The sequence below is a fragment of the Sceloporus occidentalis genome, unplaced genomic scaffold (genome assembly GCF_023333645.1).
Source record: "Sceloporus occidentalis isolate IW3139 unplaced genomic scaffold, rSceOcc1.0.p SCAF_28, whole genome shotgun sequence".
Taxonomy (NCBI): Eukaryota; Metazoa; Chordata; class Lepidosauria; order Squamata; family Phrynosomatidae; genus Sceloporus; species Sceloporus occidentalis.
The window spans coordinates 3847656-3875191 of record NW_028317008.1 but is presented as its reverse complement, the minus strand read 5'-3'; the positions used below and the strand labels follow the sequence as shown (position 1 = coordinate 3875191).

The 27536-nt window shown below is 41.1% G+C and overlaps 3 protein-coding genes and 6 non-coding genes across 9 annotated transcripts; 6 read left to right on the top strand and 3 right to left on the bottom strand.

The window, feature by feature from the left end:
- Positions 1-237: 237 nt before the first annotated feature.
- LOC149299675 (beta-1,4-galactosyltransferase 7-like) lies at positions 238-3975 on the bottom strand. The gene is made up of 6 exons (XM_089486224.1): positions 3926-3975; positions 3109-3438; positions 2375-2600; positions 964-1047; positions 717-821; positions 238-393 (listed from the first exon to the last, which is right to left on the bottom strand). The coding sequence occupies exons 1-6, from the start codon at positions 3973-3975 to the stop codon at positions 238-240; spliced, it is 951 nt and encodes a 316-aa protein (XP_089342350.1).
- An 8460-nt stretch (positions 3976-12435) lies between these two features.
- Positions 12436-15490, bottom strand: LOC149299674 (transmembrane emp24 domain-containing protein 9). Its single transcript, XM_089486129.1, has 5 exons — positions 15361-15490; positions 14189-14289; positions 13977-14102; positions 12999-13145; positions 12436-12585 (listed from the first exon to the last, which is right to left on the bottom strand). The coding sequence occupies exons 1-5, from the start codon at positions 15488-15490 to the stop codon at positions 12436-12438; spliced, it is 654 nt and encodes a 217-aa protein (XP_089342255.1).
- A 2390-nt stretch (positions 15491-17880) lies between these two features.
- Positions 17881-21894, bottom strand: LOC149299673 (vesicular integral-membrane protein VIP36-like). Its single transcript, XM_089486000.1, has 8 exons — positions 21756-21894; positions 20325-20443; positions 20128-20245; positions 19961-20040; positions 19204-19365; positions 18985-19099; positions 18765-18884; positions 17881-18041 (listed from the first exon to the last, which is right to left on the bottom strand). The coding sequence occupies exons 1-8, from the start codon at positions 21892-21894 to the stop codon at positions 17881-17883; spliced, it is 1014 nt and encodes a 337-aa protein (XP_089342126.1).
- A 1062-nt stretch (positions 21895-22956) lies between these two features.
- TRNAL-AAG (transfer RNA leucine (anticodon AAG)) lies at positions 22957-23038 on the top strand. The gene has a single exon. It is a non-coding gene; the product is annotated as a tRNA-Leu (tRNA).
- Positions 23039-24219: 1181 nt separating this feature from the next.
- TRNAL-AAG (transfer RNA leucine (anticodon AAG)) lies at positions 24220-24301 on the top strand. The gene has a single exon. It is a non-coding gene; the product is annotated as a tRNA-Leu (tRNA).
- A 746-nt stretch (positions 24302-25047) lies between these two features.
- TRNAL-AAG (transfer RNA leucine (anticodon AAG)) lies at positions 25048-25129 on the top strand. Its single transcript has one exon. It is a non-coding gene; the product is annotated as a tRNA-Leu (tRNA).
- A 426-nt stretch (positions 25130-25555) lies between these two features.
- TRNAL-AAG (transfer RNA leucine (anticodon AAG)) lies at positions 25556-25637 on the top strand. Its single transcript has one exon. It is a non-coding gene; the product is annotated as a tRNA-Leu (tRNA).
- Positions 25638-26060: 423 nt separating this feature from the next.
- TRNAL-UAG (transfer RNA leucine (anticodon UAG)) lies at positions 26061-26142 on the top strand. The gene has a single exon. It is a non-coding gene; the product is annotated as a tRNA-Leu (tRNA).
- Positions 26143-27412: 1270 nt separating this feature from the next.
- Positions 27413-27494, top strand: TRNAL-AAG (transfer RNA leucine (anticodon AAG)). The gene has a single exon. It is a non-coding gene; the product is annotated as a tRNA-Leu (tRNA).
- The last annotated feature ends 42 nt before the right edge of the window (positions 27495-27536 follow it).

Here is a 27536-nt window from a genome sequence, read left to right as displayed (position 1 = left end):
AAGATTGCGTCCTTTTTCCCAAAGGTCATTACACATCATGTGATATGGAGCAGTAGGTGAAGTGTCAGCTGGCTTTGTATTCCAAAGAGTAACATTTTTGCACCCAACATATTTATCAATGTTTTATTATAATATATAAAAATTCTAGTACTTTGAATATTGGTAGCTACAGATTCACAATGTGCATCTAGGAAGTGACTTTACTCAAAGCCACTGGAGAGTTTAAAAAAAAGAAAATCAGTTCAAGACACACCATGGAGTCTCATTTAAGTCACATTCCAGTAGCACATTTAACACAGTGCAGGGTGCACCACCAATGGTGATCTCAGTACGAGAATCCACGCGATACCGGACATTGTGAAGACCTCCCTCACGGTCGACTTTAAATTGTTCCTGTCACAAATAATAAGAACTTTGGGTTAACAGAATATACGCAGAAAAAGCAAACTGTACGTCTGATCTCCAGAAAATATCATGAAAATGATATATTCAAATACTAACACTTAATTGCAACATGATTTATTGAAACTGTATATTCTAACCACAGATATTATCAATAACCACATCTTACCTACCGCCCATCTAAAAACACACATACTCAACATCGCCTATTGTTGGTTGTAACATGTAAACAAGTGCCTGCGTCACACGCTATGCTAAAAAGTAAATCTTCATAATTTCTGCTCATACAAAACATGTTAGCTCTCCATAGTGACCTGTTTTTGAGATGCAATCCTTTTCTGGTCTCGTTTTCTCCAAGCTGGATCATGTATGTGGCGGAAAGTTTGGTATCCTGTGCTTATTCCAGTAGGACGCAAAAGCTGAAAAGAAATATAAATTACAGATGAAATGGTAATGGCCATGGATAATTATAAAACGGTGAACACTGAAGAATGGTTGGGATATGCATAAAGCTACTGTGGTGACTTGATTAGCTAAAGGACATACAAAACTAGGAAATACCTGAAGTCCAACTCCTTTAATTCTGCGGTAAAACTCATCATCTTCACGACCCCATCCCCAAAACCGGTTAGACATCCCATTACACTGCAGAAAATCACATCAACGTGCATCAGCTGAGCACACAACACATATACAATACATAAACTGGAAATACAGTCGTGTAGAAGTCCACATTAAGCACACCTTATGATTCAATAGCTTGTAGAACCACCTTCAGCAGCAATAACTTGAAGTTATAGTTTTCTGCATGACTTTATCAGTCTCTCACAAGTCGTAAATGAGTTTTGGGCCACTCTTCTTTACAAAGTTGCTTCAGTTAATTGAGGTTTGCATTTGTTTATGAACAGCTCTCTTAAGGTCCCTGCACAGCATTTACATCAGGTTGAGGTCTGGACTTTGACCGGGCCATTCCAACACCTTGATTCTTTTTTTTCCCAGCCATTCTGTATTAGATTTTTAGACATTCTGGGCTTGGGCCCAATTTCGGACAAGCTTTAGCCATGTGTTAAACACAAATGTGTTTAACACATGCAGTACAAAAATGCCAGTTTAAGCCATGCACGGATCAGACTAGTCTATTGTTAGCCAGGATGTGACACACACAGAGTCTGGACCTCTTACTCTTATTTGGCACCAAGAATGTTAACATAATATAAATTTGTAGCTGTACAAGGTATTGCCACGGTACATTTCATCTCCTAATTCATGGCAAACTCACATTGGGCAAGTTTCTAACCACATCTAACACCGTGCAAACAACACAGAATACGGATAGCTTTATAAACTGATATGGGAAGGCATAATTAAGCCCAAACCCCTATTGAGCATCTGTGGGGCATCCTTAAATGGAAGGGGGGGGGGCGCAAGGTCTCTAACATCCACCAGCTCTGTGATGTCGTCATGGAGGAAAGGAAGAGGACACCAGTAGCAACCTGTGAAGCTCTGGTGAACTCCATGCCCAAGAGGGTTAAGGCAGTGATGGAAAATAATGGTGGCCACACAAAATAATGACACTTTGGGCCCAATGTGGACATTTCCACATAGGGGTGTACTCACTTTTGTTGCCAAGGTTTAGACATTAATGGCTGTGTGTTGAGTTATTTTGAGGGGACAGCAAATTTACACTGTTATACAGGCTGTACACTCACTACTTTACATTGTTGCAAAGTGTCATTTCTTCAAGGTTGTCATATGAAAAGGTATAATAAAATATTTACAAAAATGTGAGGGGTGTACTCACTTTTGTGATATACTGTACACACATTATATATATAAATATATATATATATATATATATATATATATATTAGTGGAAATGTAAATAAATAAGTACTATTTGCAGACCCTTGGTAAATATGATGTAAGCCTAAGGGAACAAGTTTCCAAACATATTAACTAAAAGAGAACTTACCATTTCATAATGCTGCTTAGTAAGGAGTAGAATCCCTCCCACATAGGTCTTGTAATGATACAGGGGGTGCAGCTCTGGAGAGGCTACGTGGAAGGGTCCCTTCTCTGGGAATCCATAGTCCAGATCAGGGTTAAGAGGTAGCAGGTCCACATCATGCATTGCAATGTAGTCTGTCTCATTCCCACTCTCTAAAAAGCCCACATTTATCAGTGAAGCTCTATTAAATCTGAAACAAAAAAGGCGGATTTCTCTGTTTTAGAGCTAGAGGAGGCTCCTGCCTAGTTATGTACTTAACAAGCCTATACGCCTAAACAGGGACCTAAGTGGTTCCCTATTTTTACATTTAATCTGCTAAATTTCCAGGATAGTTCTGATGAGCTAATCCACTAGACAACAGGGCTGAAAATTTACATTCAGACACATCAATCAAATAATATACCAACTCTGTCTCCCTTTGTTTGATGGTCCTATATTCGTGAAACAGGAGATTTTCTAATAAGCTAAAATGAAATCATTTAAAGTACTTTAAAGTAAACTTTTTATTTCTAATAATATATGATTTATTATGTGAAGCTCTTGCACTCAGGACAGCAAAAGTTGCCATGATTATAGGGCGATCCAAGTCAGAAAATATTGACAGATGAATTAATAAACTAAAATTTTGTATAAGGGCTAAAGTTGCCCTTAATATCTACATTTAAAATGACAGCAAAAGATACTGAGGAGATACAAACCTAAAATGATCCACTTGATTGATAACAAAAATATGATGGAGAATTTTCTTCTGGGACAGGTACTGGTGCATGTGGGGAACAAAGCTCAGGAGTTCCTCAAATCGTTCTCTAAAGGGAATCAGTAGAGCAAGACGGTGGGGACCCCATGATGGATCTTCATTCACGGTCCGCGGGGCCTGTGGACAGGACTTTGGGGGTTCTTGCTTATTGATATCACCTGTGCAGCTAAGCTGGAGCCAAAGCATGGATAGGAACCCAAGAAACAAGCAGATCAGGAATAGGTTGAAGATGCTGCATTTCCTAGGCAGAATCCCCAGAAATAAGCCAGACCTAATGAAAAAAAAAAAGTCCTGAGTTATTTCAGCACATTTATTAGATCATTTCAGCAATATAGAAAAGACTGTGTTCTTGTAGGTGCAGGACCCTCTTCTCCCACTGTACCAATATGTCTTAATGAGTTGCTGTTAAATCGTCAGTCATAGCATTACTCTTAATTTTTATCGTCCCCCTTCTGTAATAGCATTACGCAACCAGCTGGCACTATAGACAACTATAATGTAAAAATGGTACCTGGAACATTATATTATATGCCTTCCTGCACAAAAATAAGGTAAAATAAATACAGAATAGTGTCTTGATGTACATTGCAGCGAATGTGGTTGTATTAATAAGCAGAACACTCTGCCGCGCTACTATTGTCTCTAAGTGAAAACTATGGCAATACTAATATATATATATATATATATATATATATATATATATATATGTATATTATAAACAATAATATATAATTAACTCCCAAGATTAGAGGTTTTACCTGCTGTCCTCTCTGAGGTACAAAGCTGGCTTCCTACGAGTCAGATACATCTCCTTCAGATCACTAGAGTCTTAAAATGCCATAATTCACTAAGCCCAAAACCTGTAACATCCCAAAGAGCCTTCTACGTGTGGCTGCGCATCATAAATAAAAAGCCCCTAATGCCCAATAAATATCAGCACCGTGCGCAGTACCATACATCTCCATAAAAACAATCCTTAGCTAGCCTTTGTCATGGAAGCCAGGTATACCTCCAACTTTAAGACTGAATAAAACTTTAAAGCAAGTACTGCTAGCATGCACTCGACCCAACAAGAGCTAATGACTTCTGCTGTTCTTAGACGATAGCTTAAATCTATATGTTATCTAATACAAGCTATAATGGCGCAGTATGTATCCGCTAGCCTTTTCTATATGTATTTGCTCGGGATTTGTGTAGCAGACGTATTCTCCATGCCGCTAGCACCCAGTACAGTTGTTAATTTGAAATTCCGGGGATCTACACTACACTAAATATATATAAGACAGAAGCGATGCCTTAAGATATGACCGCCAAGCCTGCAAAGGCTCCACTGTAGGCAGTACAGATGTTCTCCCCGTTACACGCTGGCTTTCAAAAGCTCGCTCCTTCAGTATTTAAGTTCCTCCTGGAAACAGGGCAAGGGAGAAAAAGGTTCCGGTGTCATGCGTTCCTACAGCGAAATATTCATCTCTGTACCTACATTCCCACATCTTGTAATTAACTGGATACTTATGTAAAAATGCAGCCGAGTATTTGCTTCAGAAATGTTGGGATGAGGGAAAAGTTCCCAGGAGCAGAGCTGATTTTCAGCAGGGTCACCGTTGGCAGGTTGGGTACCTGCCAACTGCCCAATAATAACGTCTGTGTTTTCTAGGAGCTCGGAACGTTTTCTGGTTATGAATGTATCGCAGTGTTCTATAGGCTTAAAAGTCACTGTAACATGTATAGAAAACAAAATAAATATGTTTATAAATGAAAAAGTTTGAGTGACATGAGCCATTCTTCTCCTGATTAGTTTACCTGACAGATTAATGGACAGCTAAATAGAGACAAGACATGTACCTAGGGATTTTGGCAGCTGGGCAACATAAAAAAAGCATTCCCCCACAATTTATGGGCCTAATAGCTTTTAATAGATCAGTCACATAAAAAGTCAATGTAAACCTCTGCCTTCTACCCACACCAACTGAAATAAACGTGTCCATCTTTGGCCCTTTAAACCCTTACAAATAAATACTGCAGTTTTTCTGAAGTAATACTGCAGTTTTTTGGACATGAAAAAACTGCAATACTGCACTTTTACTGCAGTATTACTGCACATTTACTGCAGTTTTACCGCATTTGTACTTCACTGTACTGCAGTTATTTTTGTACGGAGGTACAAATGCAATAAAGCTACAGTACTTTGAAGTACAACTGTAGGTTTGCAATATAAAAAAAAAGTGCAGTAAATGTGCAGTAATAATGCAGTAAAAGTGCAGTAAATGTGCAGTAAAAGTGCAGTATTGCAGTTTTTTCATGTCCACAAAACTGCGTAAGGGAAATGTTGGAAAGTATGATTAACGTTTTATTTAACAAAATTATGACATACAAAAGTATTTGTAAACAAGGTAAATTGCAGAAAGCTGAAGGCCCTCAAGAAAGCAAAACTAAACGGTTAATGAAAAAAGAAAAGGCCCTGACAGCTGCAAACAGGCCACGATTTATTCATATTCATATTATTATTATACTTTATAAAGCGCCGACAGATTCCGCAGCGCTGTACAAGTTGAAAATTGTACAGATAATGACAAATACAATAGAGCAATTGACATACAGATACAAGAGGAATGAAGGGCTCTGTTCCCGCAGAAACTTACAATCTAGGTCACAAGCATATCAATTAAAAATGAATTAATTATGTTTAGGCTAGGAATAGGATAACATAATTTTTTGTTTGTTTACTGCCTTCCAGGACTGGAATTGTGCACCACTGTGGAAAACTCCGGGCCTCAATTTAATATTCCTGATATTCAAACATTCCTTGTCTAATTGGAAACCTCGTTGTTTTAGCGATGCATTATTCAGGGCCAGACAAGCTCTTTTAGCTAGAAAAAACCTAGCCATGTTAGGGCTCTGTACTGCATAGTTAAGTAAGTGAGCTGAAACATTGCAACATTTTGGTAAATAAACTCAATTTCCAGGTGGACCACCACTTAGGGTTGGGTGATTGTCAAAGATGGAGGACGGGGTGGAAAAGCCCAAGAAGTTACATAATATAGAGAGTGTAGGTAAAGACCTGACTGTGTACTTTAGACAAACGGTATGCCGGGTGCAGAGAGAACATTTTTATTATGACCTTTGGGAATAAGGGTTTTTATTTTATTATAGGGGCAACATTGGGCTTACATGCCTTTAATATTTTATTTTTGCAATTTTGAAGAAGACAGCCTTTGACCTCCCTGCTGGCTAGTACACGCAGTAATCAGGAAGCAAGGTTCTATATCAGTGTATTCTGATCCCTCACTAAGTGATCAGATGGCTAGCAAGGTTGAAAAATGACCAGATTGATTAAATACCTTGTTGATGCCTTGAACATCCCTTGAATGTAACAGTCTTCACTTTAAGTAAAAAATGCCTGCCAGTGCATCTAACCAAAGGCATGGCAGCACTATCATTCGGAGTTCAGTAGAATAGGACGTGCACAAAAAAACATGAGATAGAGAAAAGAATCTCGACTGACTTCTCTGGTTCCCCCTGGGCCAATAAGACATTGTTGCATTAACAGTATTCCCTGAACTGACAGGAACTGTTGCACTGGACATGAAGACATGAAGTCCATGATTACCCTTAGGTGATGAGAGACTCAACAGTGACAGTAATAATACTATAGTAGCTGAGACTCATAGGCCAACTAAGAATGACACATTAAAATAATGATTACTATGTACATTTTCCTCAATGTACTGGGGTTTGTTTGAACTATGGTGCCAATAGCTTTGTGTTCCTAGGTAAAGATGTGGGGAGTGGACACCAATGTCAGAATGTGGGACCCCCAGGGCCCTTATGCAGCTGTATTGGCCGTAGTGTGTAGCTGCTAGCTGAATACGTGGGCTTCACAGGACAAAAGGGACGAGTGAGTGTTCAGGAACAAAGAAATGAGAGTGAGTGTCTTAATAGAGTTTTGTACAGCAAGAGAAAGACATGTAAGGAGAACAAAATTGTGGTGATGAGAGAAGTGCGCTTCATTTTTCATATAAAGTCAGAACATCAGCATTGCTTATGCCATATTGACTTCTACAAGAAATGATACTGCTATACACCATTTGAAATATGTTCACACTTCACACAGAGGTATATATATATATATATATATACTGTATAAATGAAAATACATACTCACAGAACGCTCTATACCTTGTCTCTGTCATATTCAGGTGACTTGTTCCTCATGTAGATCGTATGCGTAAAGCTAGTAATCCATGGACAAAACAAAGCCACTTCTTCACTGCTATTTAATATGCGCCTCATCACTATTACAAAGTGAGCTAAATAGAAAACTTTCCAGAAAAAGTAAAAGAGGGCACGCTTTACTTAAATACTACATAACACATTAAACACATTAGATAGATGTGTGTGACTAGGAGAAGCGACACAAAAGTAGAGTCATAAAAGAGGTCTAAAGTCTAGTCATGTTACAGCTGCGGGGAGGGTTTATAGCAAACAGCCCCTTTAGAGAAAAACTGATACCTTAAAGGGACAGTGTGTCCCTGACAGCGTACTTAATTTTTTTTAAATAATGTACAGCTCCCCTCCTCCTGATTGGTCTGACAATTCTTGCCATTGTTTGGCTGCTTCGAGAGCATGTGCCCGAGGGGTTTTGTTTGACCCCTTACAACATTCGTAGAGCCAGAGATGGAAGAAAGTAAATCACATGGCAGGAAATACATTCGAGCCAAGAACATCTCCTGCACAAGCTGCGGGTGGTAGAGGATCAAATGCATTTAGGGGGATTCTGGAGATTCCCCCTATGCATTTGCAAGGGCTACACCATGATAATTTCTCAGCTATCATATCCATTAAAGTGTTTTGATGGCTGGAGTGTCCCATTAATTTAACTTAGCTGGCATAGAGCCATTCTTAGTGCTAGCTGCCTGGGGTGCTTGGATCAGGGAACACTGTCGGTCACAATAGGAATTGCCCCCGATGTGTAGAATTCGGTCTGATACCTGACAGGGGTGCTACGGAAGTCGCCACAGTGCATGGGGAGGTGCGCAAGAGATCTATACCAGCATTTTAAATGCACGGAAAAAAGACTTGATGTCTTTGTGTGGGGGCAAAAAGCAGGGGCTTCTTGTGTGGGGTGCTATTTGGTCAAGGACCAGCCCTCAGTTTACATAAAATATGGTTCATTTATACAGATTCAAAAAGCAACAACAGATGCTCTCCCTTTTAAAATACAGATGGATCAGTCGATCCTACTGCTTTCGCTCTCATGCTCGGGTAGGTTGACTTGTATATTGCAATTACCTGGTATTAGAGATCTTTGCCACAATTTATTTAGTGTATCTGACTAAACAAAACCTCCCAAACCTTCATAGCAACTTTGCTAATTTGTCCACTAAGTGTCGCACTTCAAACAGGTATTGAAAGAGTCAACCAAATTTTGATACAATAGTAAAAATAGAACCAATCTGCATTCATAGCTTTCACTGTCATATTAAAAACATGATTGATGCCCCTCATACACTCGCAAGGTATATTATTGGTATAATTATACTCATATCTGAATTGCCATTACCTAAGGATAACTTACAACACCATTGCAATAATGTTTGCATTAATGGAATGTTTGTTAACCCAACCATCCAAGATAAATGTGAAACGGTGTAAGCAGGAAAAGAGCTGGAAAGAGGGTCCCCTAGGCCTCTGCCACTAACTTTTTTGTGCTTTTGCAAATCTAAATATTGATACCAGGGTCTCTAGACTAAAATTCATGAACATTTCAGAACACTATATATGGTTGATAACTAAATATATCTGGTGCAAAACTACAACCATTTCCCACCTCCAGCATCCACCAGACTGAGAAGATTAACACCTAGATTGTCAGCTATGAAGCCAGACTGGCAGGTATGTTCTCCTACTTAGCAAAAGTGTAAAGGGGTTCTGTGTGATCTGGGAAATTCATTGATCTGTAGTGTGGTGGGGCTGCCTGTCTGCTTCTAGGCAGACAATAACCTTCTCCTGCCATCCCTTGGTGGAAATCTTATATTTTTAATACTTCATCAACACTTCTTATAAAGACAGATATCATGCATTTGCTGCAAATCACTGAGGACTGTACAGGAGAGAAGCTGCTGATGGGCCTGACCAAACAGCTTCTCTGAGAATAAGCTAAAGTGAATCAGTAGCTGCATTAAGGTCCATGGAGCAGGCAACCAATTTGGTCTCCTCACCTGTGAGGAAGACAAAATCTGATAGGGCCAGCATGCTGCCAGTTGATGTATTATGAGATCAGCTGACTAGCAAAGACACATTTATATATTTTTTTGTATTTCTATATATTGTTTAAATTAAAATATAATCTGATAAGCTTTTTGCACCATAACGCCCATGCTGTTGCCTACAAAAGCAGGTACACCAGGGATGCAAAAAAGGGCTCTGTGCTTGTGGACATTTGTACTTTCTATTTACATTATGGAGAATTTGTCTCCATAATTTAGCATCCTCCGAGTTGAGAAGATCGAGCCTGTAGCCTGGTAAAGGTGGAAAGGTTTCTCCAGGTTGCTACTTTATAGATGAGACTTGGTTCTCCTTCTGCCTCAGCCATGATGTAGCTCTTGGGGAGTGTGCCAATGGAGGCCTGGAAGCCTTCATGCCCTTTCTAGCACCAGAAAAAAAAGATATGAAGAGAGAGTTGGAGTTAGTAAATCAGAGGACATCTTCTTAGATCCAGAGAGTGAAGTTTCACTTCATTGTCATTCTGGTTTTTGGCACAAAACTCCAGGAGAATGATTCCTTGAGATATGCGGAAGTCTCAGACCACGTTATGAAGAAATTCGGGAGGTAGACAGAGAATCACTCTATCTTCAAAAATTATCAGGAACACCCTGAGCAGTTAATCTGTTATAAAGCTAGATTGACATCCCAAGACTGAACAGATGGAGCAATTATCTAACTAATTCTAGAGTCTACAAAATCTTCAAGGATTATCAGGCAATCTGAAATATAGGGCAACACTTAGGACAGATATCTGTTCCAAATGAAGTCAAGATCTGAGAAATACGGTAGATTGTTGAAACATTTGGTAGGACTTGCACCACTTGGAAAAAAAACCTTTCCAAATCTTGTTATATTTGAGCAAGGTCGTGGGTTTTTTACTGGCCAGAAGACTTAACGACAGTGGTAGATCTTTACTCGCTAACATTTGCCTCTCAGAAGCAAAGTGTTTGTTTGTAGGTAATAGATGGGTCCCTGTTGAAGATCAACCGTAAACCATATTCTCTTCAACCAGAAAGGTACCAGCAAGATAACTGTTGCTCACTGCTCTGGAATTGTCTAAAAGAACATGGACTGCTCTATGTATCAGTAGATGATTCCAAAGTCCTAAAGTCCTCCAAAAGCTGCCAGCCATATCACTAATTTTGGCTGAATAAAATCTAATTTTCAACTAGGTCAAAAGACAAACATTTGTGTTAAGACTTTATTAATACTAGCATTCTGAATTTCACCTCCATATGATTATCTGAGTGGCTGCTCTCTCTATACTAATAATCTATATCATGGAATGACTGTAGAAGGCCCTAGTGTGCAAGAATCCAGAGCTTTTGCCATGGGATTGCTGAAAGCATAAGCACTGTGTGTCTGAAAAGATGAAAGGAACCAAAATATACAATCTTTATCTCAATCATTTAGTTGTATCAACTGCACATAAATCTTAACTCAGTTAACGGTTTCAATATTGTTACATTTACATTTAGCCATTTCTGGTGAGATGGTATTTGCCAGCTTGCACCTAACCATTGTTTACAGTGTGCTAATCGTTTCCTTTTTGTAATAGAAAAAAAAATACAAAATAGAGGTCCAGCAAATAAGTGCCCCAAAGCATACAGCAGCTAAGGATGAAACATAACACTTTAAATATGAAAAAAATCTGAGCTCTGCTAATGCTTAACTATTGTCATAGCTCTTACATAACTAACATTACCACCTCAGTGCTAGGGAATAATTATATTAACATTTTACCCCAAATATGCTGAAGTCTGGCAGCAGCTGGCACAGCTAGAAGCTGATCAACAACACGCAGCAACTTAATAGAGAGCAGATTTGAAAAAAAGTGTTAGATTTGCGTTGGGTTTTAAAAAGTAACCAAGTTTTATGTACCTGTAGATCATTTAAATACCAATACAAACAAGAACATACTTTGTTTTTGTTGTTTATTTAAGCAAACCATTAAAAAACAGATCAGTAACTTCACATGATCCATGTAACCTGGAATCCCAGTGGCTCAAATCCCTGAATGAAGATGAAAACATTTGCTATGGCAGCCTCAAACAATATTACTGCAACCAGTATAGGTACCTGGGACGTGCAATGAATCAAGAGACAGATCATAACATAATCTCATTACGACAGAAGATCAGCAGATATGGAGACAACTTCCTATTGTTACTGCCCGACAGCATCCAAATGCTTTAATGAATGAGCATTATCTCCAGGCGAATAAATTTATCAACACTCGGACTGATGTCTTTAATACAAGTCAGATGCCTCTGCAAACTAAGCGAGGCAACAAGTTAATTACACTTTGGCAGAAAAAAAAAAATCCATAGCCTCTAGCAAATCTATAGCCGCTGTTTTTCTGTAATTACTTTAATTAAAAAATAAAATCCCACATGCCACATCACCCTAAAAACAATCACCCATCAAGACTAAACCATAGTAGAGAATTGTGTTAAAAGTACTGGCTTCCACTGAGAGAAATTCACTAAGGCAAACACTGTTTTAGAGACCTCAGATGTTTTCTTTTTTTCCATTGTACTTGCTTTATGTTCTTCTTAGCAGGATCCTGCATAAGTCCATGCAGACCCACCATTTGTGCGTCACAGACGAACGGCAGATATAAGCAGTGGCTGCAACAGGAAGCCAAAAACAGTGCTGCTGTGATATTTCTTTGACATTTTCAACAGTGACTAATTTTAACAATGTCCTCCCACAAAGCTGAGATAAAAGGACAAGATGGCAGTATATAACTCATTCAGATAGGGGTCAAATACAAAGAATGTTGGGGGAATCCAAATATAAACTTAAAGTAAAATGTAAGACTCTGCCACTGATGAAGTGGCAATCATTTGGGAAGATACGTCTAGGCAGACATTTCTGGTCCCAAATGCTGAAGATGCTTTTTGTCCCATACTCGTATCCTCCTGAAGGGTGAAAATGGAAGACATCAAGCTGCAGACGGGCCTGCATCTCTGGCACAATAGACACTGCTTTCACAGTGAGTTTACACCAGTTTCTTTGCTTCAAAGAAGCTCTTCAGATGCCTCATCTGCCACAAACCAATAACCACAAGGATGAGAGTCTGGGCAATAGACCACCACAAGACACGCTGGTTGGTGCTTTCACTTGTCTGACGAAATCTTTCCTCTCGCCACTGTAAAGAGTAAAAAAAAGAAAAAACAACAATGTGTATTGATTCTATAATTATTGAATCAAACATATTTTATTGTATTATGATTTCATTATAAATCGTTATCAGTATTGTTCTTTTTTTCTTTGAGGCATAAAATATGGTGCCTACGTATACTGTGTAGTAGGCCAACACGGTTTTACTTCCTTTATCTGCAGACCTGGATGTTGCTATTGTCAGTTGTGGCATTTTTAACTCCGCAACGAACCAATGATTTATGGCAATGCTAATGAACTCCATTCCTCCATAGACTTTCACTAGCTAGAGTGTCAGACTGGGTGATTTAGACTCACACATTGTATTTTTTTTACCACAGTCAGTATGATAAGCCATCACAGTGCAATCCTTGTTTAGTCATTTGAATCAAGTTTCCTTACTCTTTGGTAATTCTGTTCCTTCTGAATTTGCTCCACTTGTTCAATTAGTTGCCTGACACGGAGTTGCAATTCACTCAGTTTGTCCTTGGCAGCGATCTCCGCATAATCGTTGGCATGCTCACCAACCTGTATGTCGAGGTGAACCCTCTGCGGAGAACACACATATCAGCAAAAGGTTAATCAAATAGGAAAAAATAGCAAGAACAGTCAGATTAAATACTATAAGCTGCAAACGTGAAAAACAAAACTGTAGAGGTCAGCGTTTCACTAAAAATGACATAGCTGTAGGCTCCGTGTACACATAGGTAAAGTGCACCGCATACATTATTTACAAATGGTGCCACATAAGACTGGTTCAGATTCATATTACCACCTTCACACAATGTATTCCGCTTCTTTATCTTCTTCTCCTGCTATCTGTTCTGTTAACCTGGCCTCGTGAAGAGCTTCCGCGGAAGGGTGGAGCCTCCTGGCACACCCTTCCCGCCTATTGGAGGAAATGTTTCTGCACATCTCATTCTCCACAAATCTGTCTAGATTATTCTGGCCTCTTGGAGTACTTTCACAAAGGGGCGGAGCCACAGAGACAGTCTCTCTCCCTCATTTCTCCAATCAGGGGAGAGGGTGCGCCCAGACAGAAGAACAAGAGGCAAGAGAAGAAGCACGAGCATGAGTGAGATAGAGCGCAAGACAGGTGAATGACAACAAAATCCGCTTGTGAAGAGGATAGGTCCTCGGAATTTGGTCAGAATCGAAAGGACCAAAACCAAAAATCGCTTTTGGTCCACATGCACAAGTCTGGCTATAGAAGCACTGAAAAAGTTCCCTTATTCAAAAACTTGTGCTTTGATATGACACAGGATAACACATTGGCCACAGGCGAACGTAATAATATATCACCATAAAGCGACTGTCACATGTAGCTGCAGAATTTGTCACGGTCAAGTAGTTAGCCTGTACAGAATTAGGAACACTTACCAGCATACCACCGGCAAAAAGTGAAAACTTTGTTGAGTTCGAATGAAGACAGATCTGATGTTCTCCGGGGGTGTGAGAGGTGAAGGTGAAACGTCCATCCGATCCATATTGCCGAGAAAGAATAACCTAATTATAGAAGATACATAGTTGTTTATTTTGTTCTATAAAATGTAATTAAAATGCCCCTCAATTGTTGAAAACATATGTTTTACCTTATCATCTGGATCCTTTACTTCAACAAACATTCCAAGCCCAGGTGTCGCTGGTAGGTACTCCTCATTTTGTTTGTCATATATCTGGGTGCGGTAATTCCCTGAAAAATCAGATACACTTGCATTTTTTTAGGATCTAAGCCATAAATAAAAATACTGCATGAAGCTCAAATCATCCACACGCCTCTCTATGGGACAATAGGGCCAAACTGTAGCATCCTGAAACAATTGTAGGAGAGCTGCCACATCGATAAGATCAGCAGCTCAGGTAACAATTGACCACGTCATTCATATATTTGTAGATATTAGATGTGCCCTATAAAGAATCCAGTCTGACGTGATCATATCATTTAAATCACCGTTTCGTTTAACTAATCCACAAACTGGAAACAGCTTTTAGTTTTTCCCCAAGCGGTTTCTGAGCACTATCTTACAAAGTCTCTTGCTGTGAAACTTCCTAACAATCACAAGTACTCCGTATTACTGTGATACGCAATGTTGAGCCTCATCCGATTAAGCGTAGTCAGCTATGACACATCTAATTGCTATACTGTATTCATTCTGCATGGCCAAATGCTCGAAATACAGCCTGCGCTAAAACACAATATAAACCCTCCATAAAGAAATGCCTGGTGTTAATATATAAATACTTAACATTGTACAGGAAACCTGTTAATTAAAAAATCCGGTTGTTAGCGCTGTAGAATAAACCATTGCTGGCTGGACTGTACACAATGATAGATTGTTACCCAAAGAGGCTCCCACACGATCTATAAAACATACAAGCATCCGATACTCAATAAACCGGGGTGATAAAACCATTTACTGGGCTACCATATGCCATTTGTTAACCTGGAACATACGGCACATTAGAGCATGGGCGGCTAATCATGCATCAGGCTCATCCCATGAGCCACCAGCTTTAACTTGTTACGTGCTATGGGGGTAACTTTGGTTTATTTTAAAAGTTCTGCCCCAAAAGCAGACATCTGTTTTGTAGATCACCCGGCATTAAAGTTTACATGCTAATGCATTATAAAATAACAACCCTTTAACTGCCGGTAAACTGTAGTTTACCTCCCCTGCCCCTTCTCCATAATGTATTAACCTCCCACTCCCTTACTCCCCCACTGCATGTCCCTTTCTACGTCATATCACACACATGTCCTCACCTATCACCATGGTCTCATCGGGGATTTCCTCTATGAAGCATTTTCTCTCAGTCTCCCCGATATGGAAATAGAGCGAGGACACAGGGCCAAAAACTACATAGAGAAACAGGAGTAGCCGAGCGGCCGCCATAATCACACAGCCGGAAATGAACGGCATATAAGAAAAGAGATCGCCGGCTGCCACGTCCTCTGACTCGACCAATCAGAGGAAGGCGAGCAGAGGCTTCCGGGAAATGTAGTTTATGACAGGTGTTTGGGGGAGGTGTAATAGAGCGCCGCCAAGTGGTGAAACTACCGTACTGCAACGCGGCAAGCACTGAGAGAGATGCAGGCTCGCTACATAGTCGTTGTTACCGGCCTACGGTGGAACTTTTATCCCAGTAACGGATAACGACACTTTATTTTTAGAATAAGCTAATTTTGTATCTCATGGGAAAAGAGATAAAAGACCTCTTTGGAGAGGATCATGCCCCCTTTTTTATTATCCCCCCTCATCTCATATGCAAGCAAAACATCAAAACATGATGAATAAAATAAAAGACCAAAAAAGAAACTCTGCCCGTATTAGATAGCAGCAGAACTAACCGCTAGTTGAGCAGGAGTGAGTATTGTATCCTGATATGCAACCCACACACTGCGGCTGAAGATAAATTGCATACTTCCGTTACAAATTAGTGGGTGACTCCGCTTTTGGTAAATAAACTCTATTTTCAGTATGTTTTCTTTTTCCATCCCAGTGGCATAAAACATCTGCTACAGCACCCTCTTGGTGGTCTAACTGGGGAGATCTGTGCACACAGGATTTACTCACTAAAGTGGGAGTTGGCATTTGAGTTTGCAGAAGAGTTGCAGTTTCAGCTTACGGATTTTAGTGAGCTTCTGCTGTAAGAGGCGGTTGGTTGGCTTGAATAATGCTAGGGAAAGGGACATTCCAGCTAACTTGTGCACTTTAATGTTTAGCATAGCTAAGTGTCACATTTCACTTAAAGCAAGACCTGCCACCCTGCCCCCCCCCAAAAAAAATCCGGTAGCATCATTCTAGTGCAGGTCCCTGTGTAACTTCATTTTCTTTCCCCCGCTGACAATACATGGAGACATCCATCAGTACCCCCACAGATGCATTTGCACCGTGTCCCCGCTCCCTGCAATGTTTTTAAGATGGAGATGGCAGTTTTTTGAGACAGACTGAATGTAGGTCAGGGTCAAGCGTGATACCAAGGCAGTGAGCATGAGGGACTGGGATATGATTGCACCATTAACATTAAGGGAAACTAATGAGGGAATCTTGGCATTGGAGGGAAGGAACAGGAGTTCAGTTTTTAGAAATTGCGCTTTAGGAAACATGCACATATCAAGGTAGAGCCAGAGGCAAGGCAGTTAGTTAAGCTAGCCTTTTGGCTCCCGAGAGGGGAACTGAAAGATCCGGCCTTCTCTCTTCCCTTACATCCTCATGTGAGCCCAGAAGATTGAGGACGTGGATCCACTGCAGCAAGAAGCACCAGAAACTGAATTGCATCAAAGTCGTAGAACTGAAGTAGAGCAATTACAGCCCAGTATGTTCTGAAACATATTTTTAACCTCATCAGCATGTGCTGTAACCGGTTTGTGCCAAAGACGCACTGACCTAATCAACATGTAATATGACAGAGCACTAAAGCGCTGCGTATTGTTACCCATATAGATGTGGGTGGGCTGGCCATGCTAAGCCCCAGGCAAGTATCAAAATAACGAATAAGGAGTTTCAGCCGACACAGGATAGAAGTCCTCCCCTTTTACAACATGGGCTAGATTCATAAAAATCTCTGAAATGTATTTTTCCCCTTGGATGCTCCAAAATAAAACTAGACACATATTCAAGTTTTTCCACTTTTTTTAATGACCAACCACCTCGGGTACAGCTGGGTATTCCATGATTTTACTTCAAGATCCTGCATATTCGTAGGAAAAAAAGTCTATTTTAGGCAGAGGCATAAAATAATTCCCAGATTTACAGGATACGTAGTGCAGACCAGAACTAAAAAAATCATTTTTCCATCTTTGTAAACATAAAAAAAGTCAGTAAGTCTGCAGTGGAAAGAGTCAGTTCTTCGAGACCATTCGTAGTCTCCGTTGACAGCATTCAGTGCAAAGCAGCTGTTATAATCCACAGGATCTCGCCACTTACAGGCTGCAGCAGATGACAGTCTGCCTAGAAGAATGCTTTTTAACAGACCAAGAAGCATGTTTCACAGCCTCCCAGAAAAATTATTAGCTATGAAATTATTTCTTGCCCAGGAAAAAAAAAAAAAAAAAGATGCAAATCGGCCAAAAAAAAAAAAATAGGAAAAGAGAAAAATATATACTGTATTTGCTGCTATTCCATTTCGTTCCTTAAACCCTTTTACAGAACAAAAAGTATAAAATGATCTGAAATTAAATTCTTTTAACATATGAAAACATTTATACAATCAGATATTTGTAATAAGATGGGGGGGGGAAAGTTCACATTTGGGCATTGGTAATGATAACTGTAGCAGCCATTTAATAAAATCTCTTGTTTCTTTCCTGTCGTTTCTGAAACACAACAGCTCCTACAACAGCACACACAATAATTCCCAGGAGAGCAGCAAGCAGCAGGAGAAAGACCTTCCAGCCTGTCAGGGGGCTACCTCGGAAATTTCCAGTTGGGTCATCGACATTATCTGGGAGGGGGACAAGAGCAAAGCTTGCGTCAGTAATATGCTGGCAAAAGTAGCAAATCAAACACAACAATTTTACTTAATATGAACCTTGAGGTTTATTCAATAAGGTGGCAGTTACCAGGAGAGTTTGCAGGTCAACTCTAATCTCAACTGCCCTAATTCACTAATGCATTATTGTGTAAATAAATTGACATTTAAAAAAGTCACTCATTTAAATATGCTTTATAAGCCATCCAGTCTATTCTTGGAGCAGAGGCTCAATTAGTCCTCTTTATTGAATAAGGCCCCATAAGTTTCTTTTCCTGTGGGGTTGTAAGGGTTGAGGAGTAGTTAAAGGGTAAAGTAGCTATTAAATTAGTTGAGATAAATAACCTTGTGGCATCAATGGAAACATGCTGGTAAGTTCACATGAGTTCCTGCACTCAAAGGATATGAACTAGCAACTCTCTTCTGACACGTTTCCATTCCAAGATCATTCAGATCACAGTTGAGCAACATTTTACCCCACAATACACTTAAAACACTTAAAAAGTGAGACGCATCACGGAGGGTGACTGCCTCACTGATACAAAAGATATCTCTATGGTGCTCTAAAATGAAAGCAACACCACCTCCGGTCCTCCACAATTCATGACCTCTCTCTAACATGGTTAATGCACCTCAAATTGCATGTTTGTATCAAACCATTGTCTTTATCATAAAAAGGTAACAGCATATACTTGCCTTTGGGAGACTTTAGCAGACTCACACTAGGCTCTATTTTAGTCCAGTCAATATTCTCATCATCTGGTGAATGATCGACCATCAACTGGTAAAGCTTCATTGAGATAATGTCGTGATTATCTACAAACAAAAAAAGCCTTAAGAGACAAATCGGTACCAGGGAGAAAACACAGAGCAGAGTAAGGATTAACGGTGGAAACAAAACACTCAATCACTCAACCTGATAAGTCTCCTGTTGCAGCAGATGCTCCAAAGTAATAGCTGGTGGGCAGCCGGACACCAGAAATGTCAACACAATTCTTCCATTCATTCTTATCTTCAATGTCAGTCATCACCTTCGGGAATTGAGATCAATTAGCCCAGAGGGAAATGGAATATGTCCCTTTGGTTAAGTACATAAACCAATTAGTCTCCAGCGACAGAAAGCCACACTCCTTACCGTAAGACGTCCCTTGGAATAACGTATTGCTACGAAGGTGTCATGGTCCTTATTTCGAATATCGACTGTACAGCCTGCCAGCTCTGTAGCACGACCATCTTTGCTGTGGTCATACTCTGCGGAGCCATTGTTCACCATGACAGAGATGTAAGGGAAGACTCGCTGTAAAATTAAAAGGATTTATGGAGAGAAAGACTTAGAAGGTTTAGACAATTACCAATATACAAAAATCCTGCAAATAGAAAAAAGTGTCAATTAAAAGGCAAAGTGCACGCAAGACATTTTACACTGCCAGGGGAGAGTAAAAACATGTTCTTTTCCATTGATATCAACACAACTAGTTTCTTAGTTTATTTATATAGCCAAGGATGAGACTTCATCACCCTCCAGTAAGGGTGAACTACACAACTGCCCAGGCTGGCATGCTGAAGGGTTACTGGGTACTAAGCAGTTTAATGGATTAAATATGTCAGGACACGGTTTGATGGTGGTGAAGAACATGCCATTTCACCATTGCCACACCTGGCTAGCATTTTACTTTACACTGATGCTCTAAAAGACTGACTCCAGAAGCACTTTGTATGTGTATTCATGAAGCATTATGAGGATTGGCTTATTGCCGAGATCTCTATAGATAAAACGAATTTGTGGAGGAACTAGGTAATGATATTACCCTAGAGTAAGAGAATAACATTTACACACGAAACATTTTTATCATGCAAATAGGAAATGGAATTCCAACATTGGCAAGACCAACCTCTGTCGTTTCATCATTGGGATATGTATCCACAAACACAGCCAGACCATGAAACGTATCTCTGTTCCCAAACACAGGACCTTGGGGAAACATGGGTATTCATTAGCAACATAAGAAAAGATTAACATAAGGAAACTATTCCAAGCAAGCAACTAGTGGCAACTCACCCGGCTCCAGCCGTTCCTTGGCATACCACAAAGCAAAGCCATCTCCATGGAGGTTCTTTTTGCCCGAACCATGAACATGAAACTGAACATGCAGCTCCCAATCCTTTAGGAAGCAAGGCTGGAGAACGGAAAATGGTAAGACTAAAATAGACCCTTACATTCATTTCTGCCAGGTCATGTGTACAGAAAACACTTACCATTCTATTCCAGATCGAGCCCTCCTTGCTTCTCTCATCTGGCGTCAACCGCACATATTGACTTGTCAGCATTGTGCTTCCGCTGAAGTCCCATAGGGACATTGAACTGGAACCCACACCTGTGACGCCATCAACACAATCCAAGTTATTGTTAACTGGATCACGCATAGTACTTTCAAATATATATATTTTTTATAACATTTAGCAATTAACTCGCTGTGTTTCTTAAACTGTGTGCAGGTATACCTAGAGGAATTGATGCCGTTTTGAATGGAAAAGACGATCACACCAAAAATTAATTTTGATTCTTCTTCTGTTCACTCATTTTGGATTTTGTTTCATGACAAAACAATTAACATGTCTGCTTTCAAAAGCATTTTATATTTTACAGCATGATTTACACACCTGCCTAAAACTTTTACAAAGCACTGTATAAACACTAAAAAAAAAAAACACGGAGAAGCAGCAGGAAACATGCATGAACGGCGGAATCAAACAGATCAACACAAAACAGAGCGTATTCTACATCATGTAGGAAATATGCACCTTTTTTAGAATTGGTCATGGCCAAGCTGGTGGATGTTTTTGCCCAATGATTACAACATACTATTTGGAAAAGGCCCACGTTCCGCCTTATGCTTAAACAGGAGGTATTCTTAAATAAACAATTTCTCCATTTTCTAGTCCATAAATATACCCTTTGTGCCAAGGAATCTTTTTCTAGATGTTAATCATACAAAGTGTTCAGATTGGCAACGCGTATCAATTTTATTCTGCATAAAAAAAACTGACAACGGCTTCACTGCACATAGATTCTATTACCGCAAATAAAGCAATGGGATAACGTATTAATAATGTCAGTTTAAGAGCGGCACGGACAAAGCAATGAAATGTTTATCTCATCTTAATTCACCTCTTGTAGCTGGTAACCAAACCCCCATAGGCGTAAGTGTGCGTGCGTGTGTGTATGTGCGTGTGTGTACCCTACACATTGCTGCAAGAGGTAAGGCTGTAGTGAAAGATTTTTTGTATCCTACATACATCCAGCACTTTTTAAAGGATCCTTACACACAAGAAAGTTAGAGAAGTGGTTGTGCCGATCAGAATATACCTTTTGATCAAAGCCAAGGGACATCGGCAACCATGCAGGTGCATCAGACGTGCACAACACCTGGTGGCGACCAAAGAGGCGACTTAACAGACTTTGCTTTTATAAAGCCACAATTGATGACACCTAGGTTTGCTGTATAATTAAACCTGCACATAACCGACACCAGGCCCACACCAAGCAGCAACATCTGAAAAGAGCTTAGTTATCCCGGCACGCTCGGGGAAGATCCCTAGTAAGTCGCAATAGTTTGAAAGGGAAGAGTAGCCTTGGTGAAACTATCGGGCGAACCCATATATTTGGCAGATACTAAGAACCCTCACCTTGGTAAGGCTTGATGAGAGAGTGTTCCCGCTTCAAGTGCTCGCTATTCCCATCTGTCAAGTCTGCAACAGACCCAGTGTCTAGTATAAGAAACGGAAGTAAAAAGAGAGAAAGCCCACGGTGACACAACGCCGCCATCTTTCCCAGGGACTCGCCGAACACAGGGTCCCTCTTCCTGAAACGTCACTTCCGCGTCTCATATCGCCAGTGCGCGTTAACAGTATGTATTGGTTTAGTGTGTGGATATCACAGGCGGCTATACCGTAGTGGGAGCTAACGACAAATATGGACGAGGAGAACGCGATAGCTCTTTTTGCACAAGGACAGACCACGTAGGTGTAAACACGTCAATCCATGTGAGAAAAAATTGCCCTCATCTAATATGGCCGACCCTAGTTCAGTAGTTTAGCAACAGATGTCACGTGACTTTTCAGACACTGTCCAATCAGTGATATGCAAGTAAGCAGGTTTAGCCAATGGAAATGCGAACGCTATAGGCGTTAGGTTGGCTTCTGGATCGGTGTTTCAGAGTCTTTATCATTCTCTACTTATGTGTACGTTATGCCGTTTCAAGTAGTCTACCTGATAAATTTTTGAAAAAAAAATGTATTCTCTACTATATGGAGGGATTTCTGCAACACCGTTTGAGTTTAGGAGGTGATCTTGAATCTCCTCCTAAGCTCTGTTAAAGCATTGCCGCTCTGGGGAATGATAAAATGGGGCTCCTGCAGCAGTTTTCGGTGTTCCTGAATGCCTCGGTATCGAGGCATTACAGCAACACCATTGTGATCTTTGGTCGCTTACTAAACCCGTTTAACCACATGACGTGCCAGACATGTCAGTTGTTGTCAAGGGGTTAATCTTGAGCAGACTTTGTCTCAATCTGGGCTCTATTTGCTTCACTGCACAAATTATTGGTAGCCTACTTGAAGTTATTCTACATTATCAAGCTCTAACCCCAGTCAGCTTCTACTGCAGGAAGAGCTTGGTTGGCCCGGTATAATGTATAGCAAAATCAGTGTTATTTCTTCAAAGTCCCCTCACCCATTCAATCTTGCATTACTCAGGGCCAGCTTTGTCCTTCCTGCTGGTGAAAGGGTCCACTTCATGATGAATAGTGAAGTGAAGGGGGTTGAAACTACAACTCTTCCTTTGGTGAGTAAACCCCCTTGGAGAGTGGTACACCCTATGCTGTCACTTGTTAGTGTGGCCGAGCGGTCTAAGGCGCTGGATTAAGGCTCCAGTCTCTTCAGAGGCGTGGGTTCAAATCCCACTGTTGCCATGCTTTTCCCTGTTTGTCATGTGTGCACTAGATTTTTAACTGATAGCGTGGCGCTGGATTTAGGCTCCAGTCTCTCTGGAGGCGTGGGTTCGAATCCCACCACTGCCATGTTTTCTTAACGTAGACAAGTGTGCTTAGAAATACTTGTTTGTTCATTAGCTCTTTCTTAATAACTACTTGTCATCTTGCATTCTGTCAGCCTGGGAAACAAGAACAGTAGCAAGTCTCTTATCTTGCAAAGTGTTGCAGAAAGATACTTTTAAGCCTAATTTAAATTATTCTACATTATCAAGCTCTAACGCCAGTCAGCTTCTGCTGCAGGAAGAGCTTGGTTGGCCCAGTATAATGTATAGCAAAATCTGTGTTATTTCTTCAAAGTCCCCTCACCCATTCAATCTTGCATTACTCAGGGCCAGCTTTGTCCTTCCTGCTGGTGAAAGGGTCCACTTCATGATGAATAGTGAAGTGAGGGAGTTGAAACTACAACTCTTCCTTTGGTGAGTAAACCCCCTTGGAGAGTGGTACACCCTCTGCCATCACTCGGTAGCGTGGCGGAGCGGTCTAAAGCGCTGGATTAAGGCTCCAGTCTCTTCGGAGGCGTGGGTTCATACCCACCGCTGCCATGCTTTTCCCTGTTTGTCATGTGTGCACCAGATTTTCAATTGTTAGAGTGGCCGAGCGGTCTAAGGCGCTGGATTTAGGCTCCAGTCTCTCTAGAGGCGTGGGTTTAAATCCCACTGCTGTCATGTTTTCTTAACGTAGACAAGTGTGCTTAGAAATACTTGTTTGTTCATTAGCTCTTTGTTAATAATTACTTGTCACCTTACATTCTGTCAGCCTCAGAAACAAGAGCAGTAGCAAGTCTCTTATCTTGCAAAGTGTTGCAGAAAGATACTTTTAAGCCTAATTTAAATTATTCTACATTATCAAGCTCTAACGCCAGTCAGCTTCTGCTGCAGGAAGAGCTTGGTTGGCCCAGTATAATGTATAGCAAAATCAGTGTTATTTCTTCAAAGTCCCCTCACCCATTCAATCTTGCATTACTCAGGGCCAGCTTTGTCCTTCCTGCTGGTGAAAGGGTCCACTTCATGATGAATAGTGAAGTGAAGGGAGTTGAAACTACAACTCTTCCTTTGGTGAGTAAACCCCCTTGGAGAGTGGTACACCACCCGCCGTCACTCGGTAGCGTGGCCGAGCGGTCTAAGGCGATGGATTAAGGCTCCAGTCTCTTCGGAGGCGTGGGTTCAAATCCCACCGCTGCCATGTTTCCTTAACGTAGACAAGTGTGCTTAGAAATACTTGTTTGTACTTGCATTCTGTCAGCCTGGGAAACAAGCAGTAGCAAGTCTCTTATCTTGCAAAGTGTTGCAGAAAGATACTTTTAAGCCTACTTGAAGTTATTCTACATTATCAAGCTCTAACCCCAGTCAGCTTCTGCTGCAGGAAGAGCTTGGTTGGCCCAGTTTAATGTATAGGAAAATCAGTGTTATTTCTTCAATAACTCGGTAGCGTGGCCGAGCAGTCTAAGGCGCTGGATTTAGACTCCAGTCTCTCTGGAGGCGTCGCTTCGAATCCCACCACTGCCATGTTTTCTTAACGTAGACAAGTGTGCTTAGAAATACTTGTTTGTTCATTAGCTCTTTGTTAGTAACTACTTGTCAGCTTGCATTCTGTCAGCCTGGGAAACAAGCAGTAGCAAGACTCTTATCTTGCAAAGTGTTGCAGAAAGATACTTTTAAGCCTACTTGAAGTTATTCTACATTATCAAGCTCTAACCCCAGTCAGCTTCTGCTGCAGGAAGAGCTTGGTTGGCCCAGTATAGCAAAATCTGTTATTTCTTCAAAGTCCCCTCACCCATTCAATCTTGCATTACTCAGGGCCAGCTTTGTCCTTCCTGCTGGTGAAAGGGTCCACTTCATGATGAATAGTGAAGTGAGGGAGTTGAAACTACAACTCTTCCTTTGGTGAGTAAACCCCCTTAGAGAGTGGTACACCACTCGCCGTCACTCGGTAGCGTGGCCGAGCAGTCTAAGGCGCTGGATTAAGGCTCCAGTCTCTTCGGAGGCGTGGGTTCAAATCCCACCGCTGCCATGTTTTCTTCACGTAGACAAGTGTGCTTAGAAATACTTGTTTGTTCATTAGCTCTTTGTTAGTAACTACTTGTCACCTTGCATTCTGTCAGCCTGGGAAACAAGCAGTAGCAAGTCTCTTATCTTGCAAAGTGTTGCAGAAAGATACTTTTAAGCCTACTTGAAGTTGTTCTACATTATCAAGCTCTAACCCCAGTCAGCTTCTGCTGCAGGAAGAGGTTGGTTGGCCCAGTATAGCAAAATCAGTGTTATTTCTTCAAAGTCCCCTCACCCATTCAATCTTGCATTACTCAGGGCCAGCTTTGTCCTTCCTGCTGGTGAAAGGGTCCACTTCATGATGAATAGTGAAGTGAAGGGAGAAGAAACTACAACTCTTCCTTTGGTGCGTAAACCCCCTTGGAGAGTGGTACACCACCCGCCGTCACTCGGTAGCGTGGCCGAGCGGTCTAAGGCGCTGGATTAAGGCTCCAGTCTCTTCAGAGGCGTGCGTTCAAATCCCACCGCTGCCGTGTTTTCTTAACGTAGACAAGTGTGCTTAGAAATACTTGTTTGTTCATTAGCTCTTTGTTAATAACTACTTGTCACTTTGAATTCTGTCAGCCTCGGAAACAAGAGCAGTAGCAAGTCTCTTGCAAAGTGTTGCAGAAAGATACTTTTAAGCCTACTTGAAGTTATTCTACATTATCAAGCTCTAACCCCAGTCAGCTTCTGCTGCAGGAAGAGCTTGGTTGGCCCAGTATAGCAAAATCAGTGTTATTTCTTCAAAGTCTCCTCACCCATTCAATCTTGCATTACTCAGGGCCAGCTTTGTCCTTCCTGCTGGTGAAAGGGTCCACTTCATGATGAATAGTGAAGTGAAGGGAGTTGAAACTACAACTCTTGCTTTGGTGAGTAAACCCTCTTGGAGAGTGGTACACCGTCCGCAGTCACTCGGTAGCGTGGCCGAGCGGTCCAAGGCGCTGGATTTAGGCTCCAGTCTCTTCGGAGGCGTGGGTTCAAATCCCACCGCTACCATGTTTTCTTAACGTAGACAAATGTGCTTAGAAATACTTGTTTGTTCATTAGCTCTTTGTTAGTAACTACTTGTCAGCTTGCATTCTGTCAGCCTGGGAAACAAGCAGTAGCAAGTCTCTTATCTTGCAAAGTGTTGCAGAAAGATACTTTTAAGCCTACTTGAAGTTATTCTACATTATCAAGCTCTAACCCCAGTCAGCTTCTGCTGCAGGAAGAGCTTGGTTGGCCCAGGCGTGGGTTCAAATCCCACCACTGCCATGCGTGTGCTAAACTTTCAATTGGTAGCCAGGCAGAGCGGTCTAAGGTGCTGGATTTAGGCTCTAGTCTCTCTGGAGGCGTGGGTTTGAATCCCACCGCTACCATGTTTTCTTAACGTAGACAAATGTGCTTAGAAATACTTGTTTGTTCATTAGCTCTTTGTTAATAACTACTGGTCACCTTGCATTGTGTCAGCCTGGGAAACAAGCAGAAGCAAGTCTCATCTTGCAAAGTGTTGCAGAAAGATACTTTTAAGCCTACTTGAAGTTATTCTACATTATCAAGCTCTAACCCCAGTCAGCTTCTGCTGCAGGAAGAGCTTGGTTGGCCCAGTATATCAAAATCAGTCCCCTCACCCATTCAATCTTGCATTACTCAGGGCCAGCTTTGTCCTTCCTGCTGGTGAAAGGGTCCACTTCATGATGAATAGTGAAGTGAAGGGAGTTGAAACTACAACTCTTCCTTTGGTGAGTAAACCCCCTTGTGGTACACCGTCCCCCGTCACTCGGTAGCGTGGCCGAGCGGTCAAAGGCGCTGGATTTAGGCTCCAGTCTCTCTGGAGGCGTCGCTTCGAATCCCACCACTGCCATGTTTTCTTAACGTAGACAAGTGTGCTTAGAAATACTTGTTTGTTCATTAGCTCTTTGTTAGTAACTACTTGTCAGCTTGCATTCTGTCAGCCTGGGAAACAAGCAGTAGCAAGACTCTTATCTTGCAAAGTGTTGCAGAAAGATACTTTTAAGCCTACTTGAAGTTATTCTACATTATCAAGCTCTAACCCCAGTCAGCTTCTGCTGCAGGAAGAGCTTGGTTGGCCCAGTATAGCAAAATCTGTTATTTCTTCAAAGTCCCCTCACCCATTCAATCTTGCATTACTCAGGGCCAGCTTTGTCCTTCCTGCTGGTGAAAGGGTCCACTTCATGATGAATAGTGAAGTGAGGGAGTTGAAACTACAACTCTTCCTTTGGTGAGTAAACCCACTTGGAGAGTGGCACACCACTCGCCGTCACTCGGTAGCGTGGCCGAGCAGTCTAAGGCGCTGGATTAAGGCTCCAGTCTCTTCGGAGGCGTGGGTTCAAATCCCACCGCTGCCATGTTTTCTTCACGTAGACAAGTGTGCTTAGAAATACTTGTTT

Coding starts and splice junctions, on each gene's coding strand:
- LOC149299673 (XM_089486000.1), bottom strand. CDS start 21,894: ATGGCGGCGTTGTGTCACCGTGGGCTTTCTCTCTTTTTACTTCCGTTT. Junction 20,246..20,324: donor GCTCGATCTGGAATAGAATG/GTAAGTGTTTTC, acceptor TCCGTTCTCCAG/CCTTGCTTCCTAAAGGATTG. Junction 18,042..18,764: donor TCTGCTAAAGTCTCCCAAAG/GCAAGTATATGC, acceptor TCCCCCTCCCAG/ATAATGTCGATGACCCAACT.
- LOC149299675 (XM_089486224.1), bottom strand. CDS start 3,975: ATGTATCTGACTCGTAGGAAGCCAGCTTTGTACCTCAGAGAGGACAGC. Junction 2,601..3,108: donor AATCAAGTGGATCATTTTAG/GTTTGTATCTCC, acceptor TTTTTGTTTCAG/ATTTAATAGAGCTTCACTGA. Junction 822..963: donor TTAAAGGAGTTGGACTTCAG/GTATTTCCTAGT, acceptor ATTTCTTTTCAG/CTTTTGCGTCCTACTGGAAT.
- LOC149299674 (XM_089486129.1), bottom strand. CDS start 15,490: ATGGCGGCCGCTCGGCTACTCCTGTTTCTCTATGTAGTTTTTGGCCCT. Junction 14,103..14,188: donor TAAAGGATCCAGATGATAAG/GTAAAACATATG, acceptor TTCTATAATTAG/GTTATTCTTTCTCGGCAATA. Junction 12,586..12,998: donor AGGAACAGAATTACCAAAGA/GTAAGGAAACTT, acceptor TACTCTTTACAG/TGGCGAGAGGAAAGATTTCG.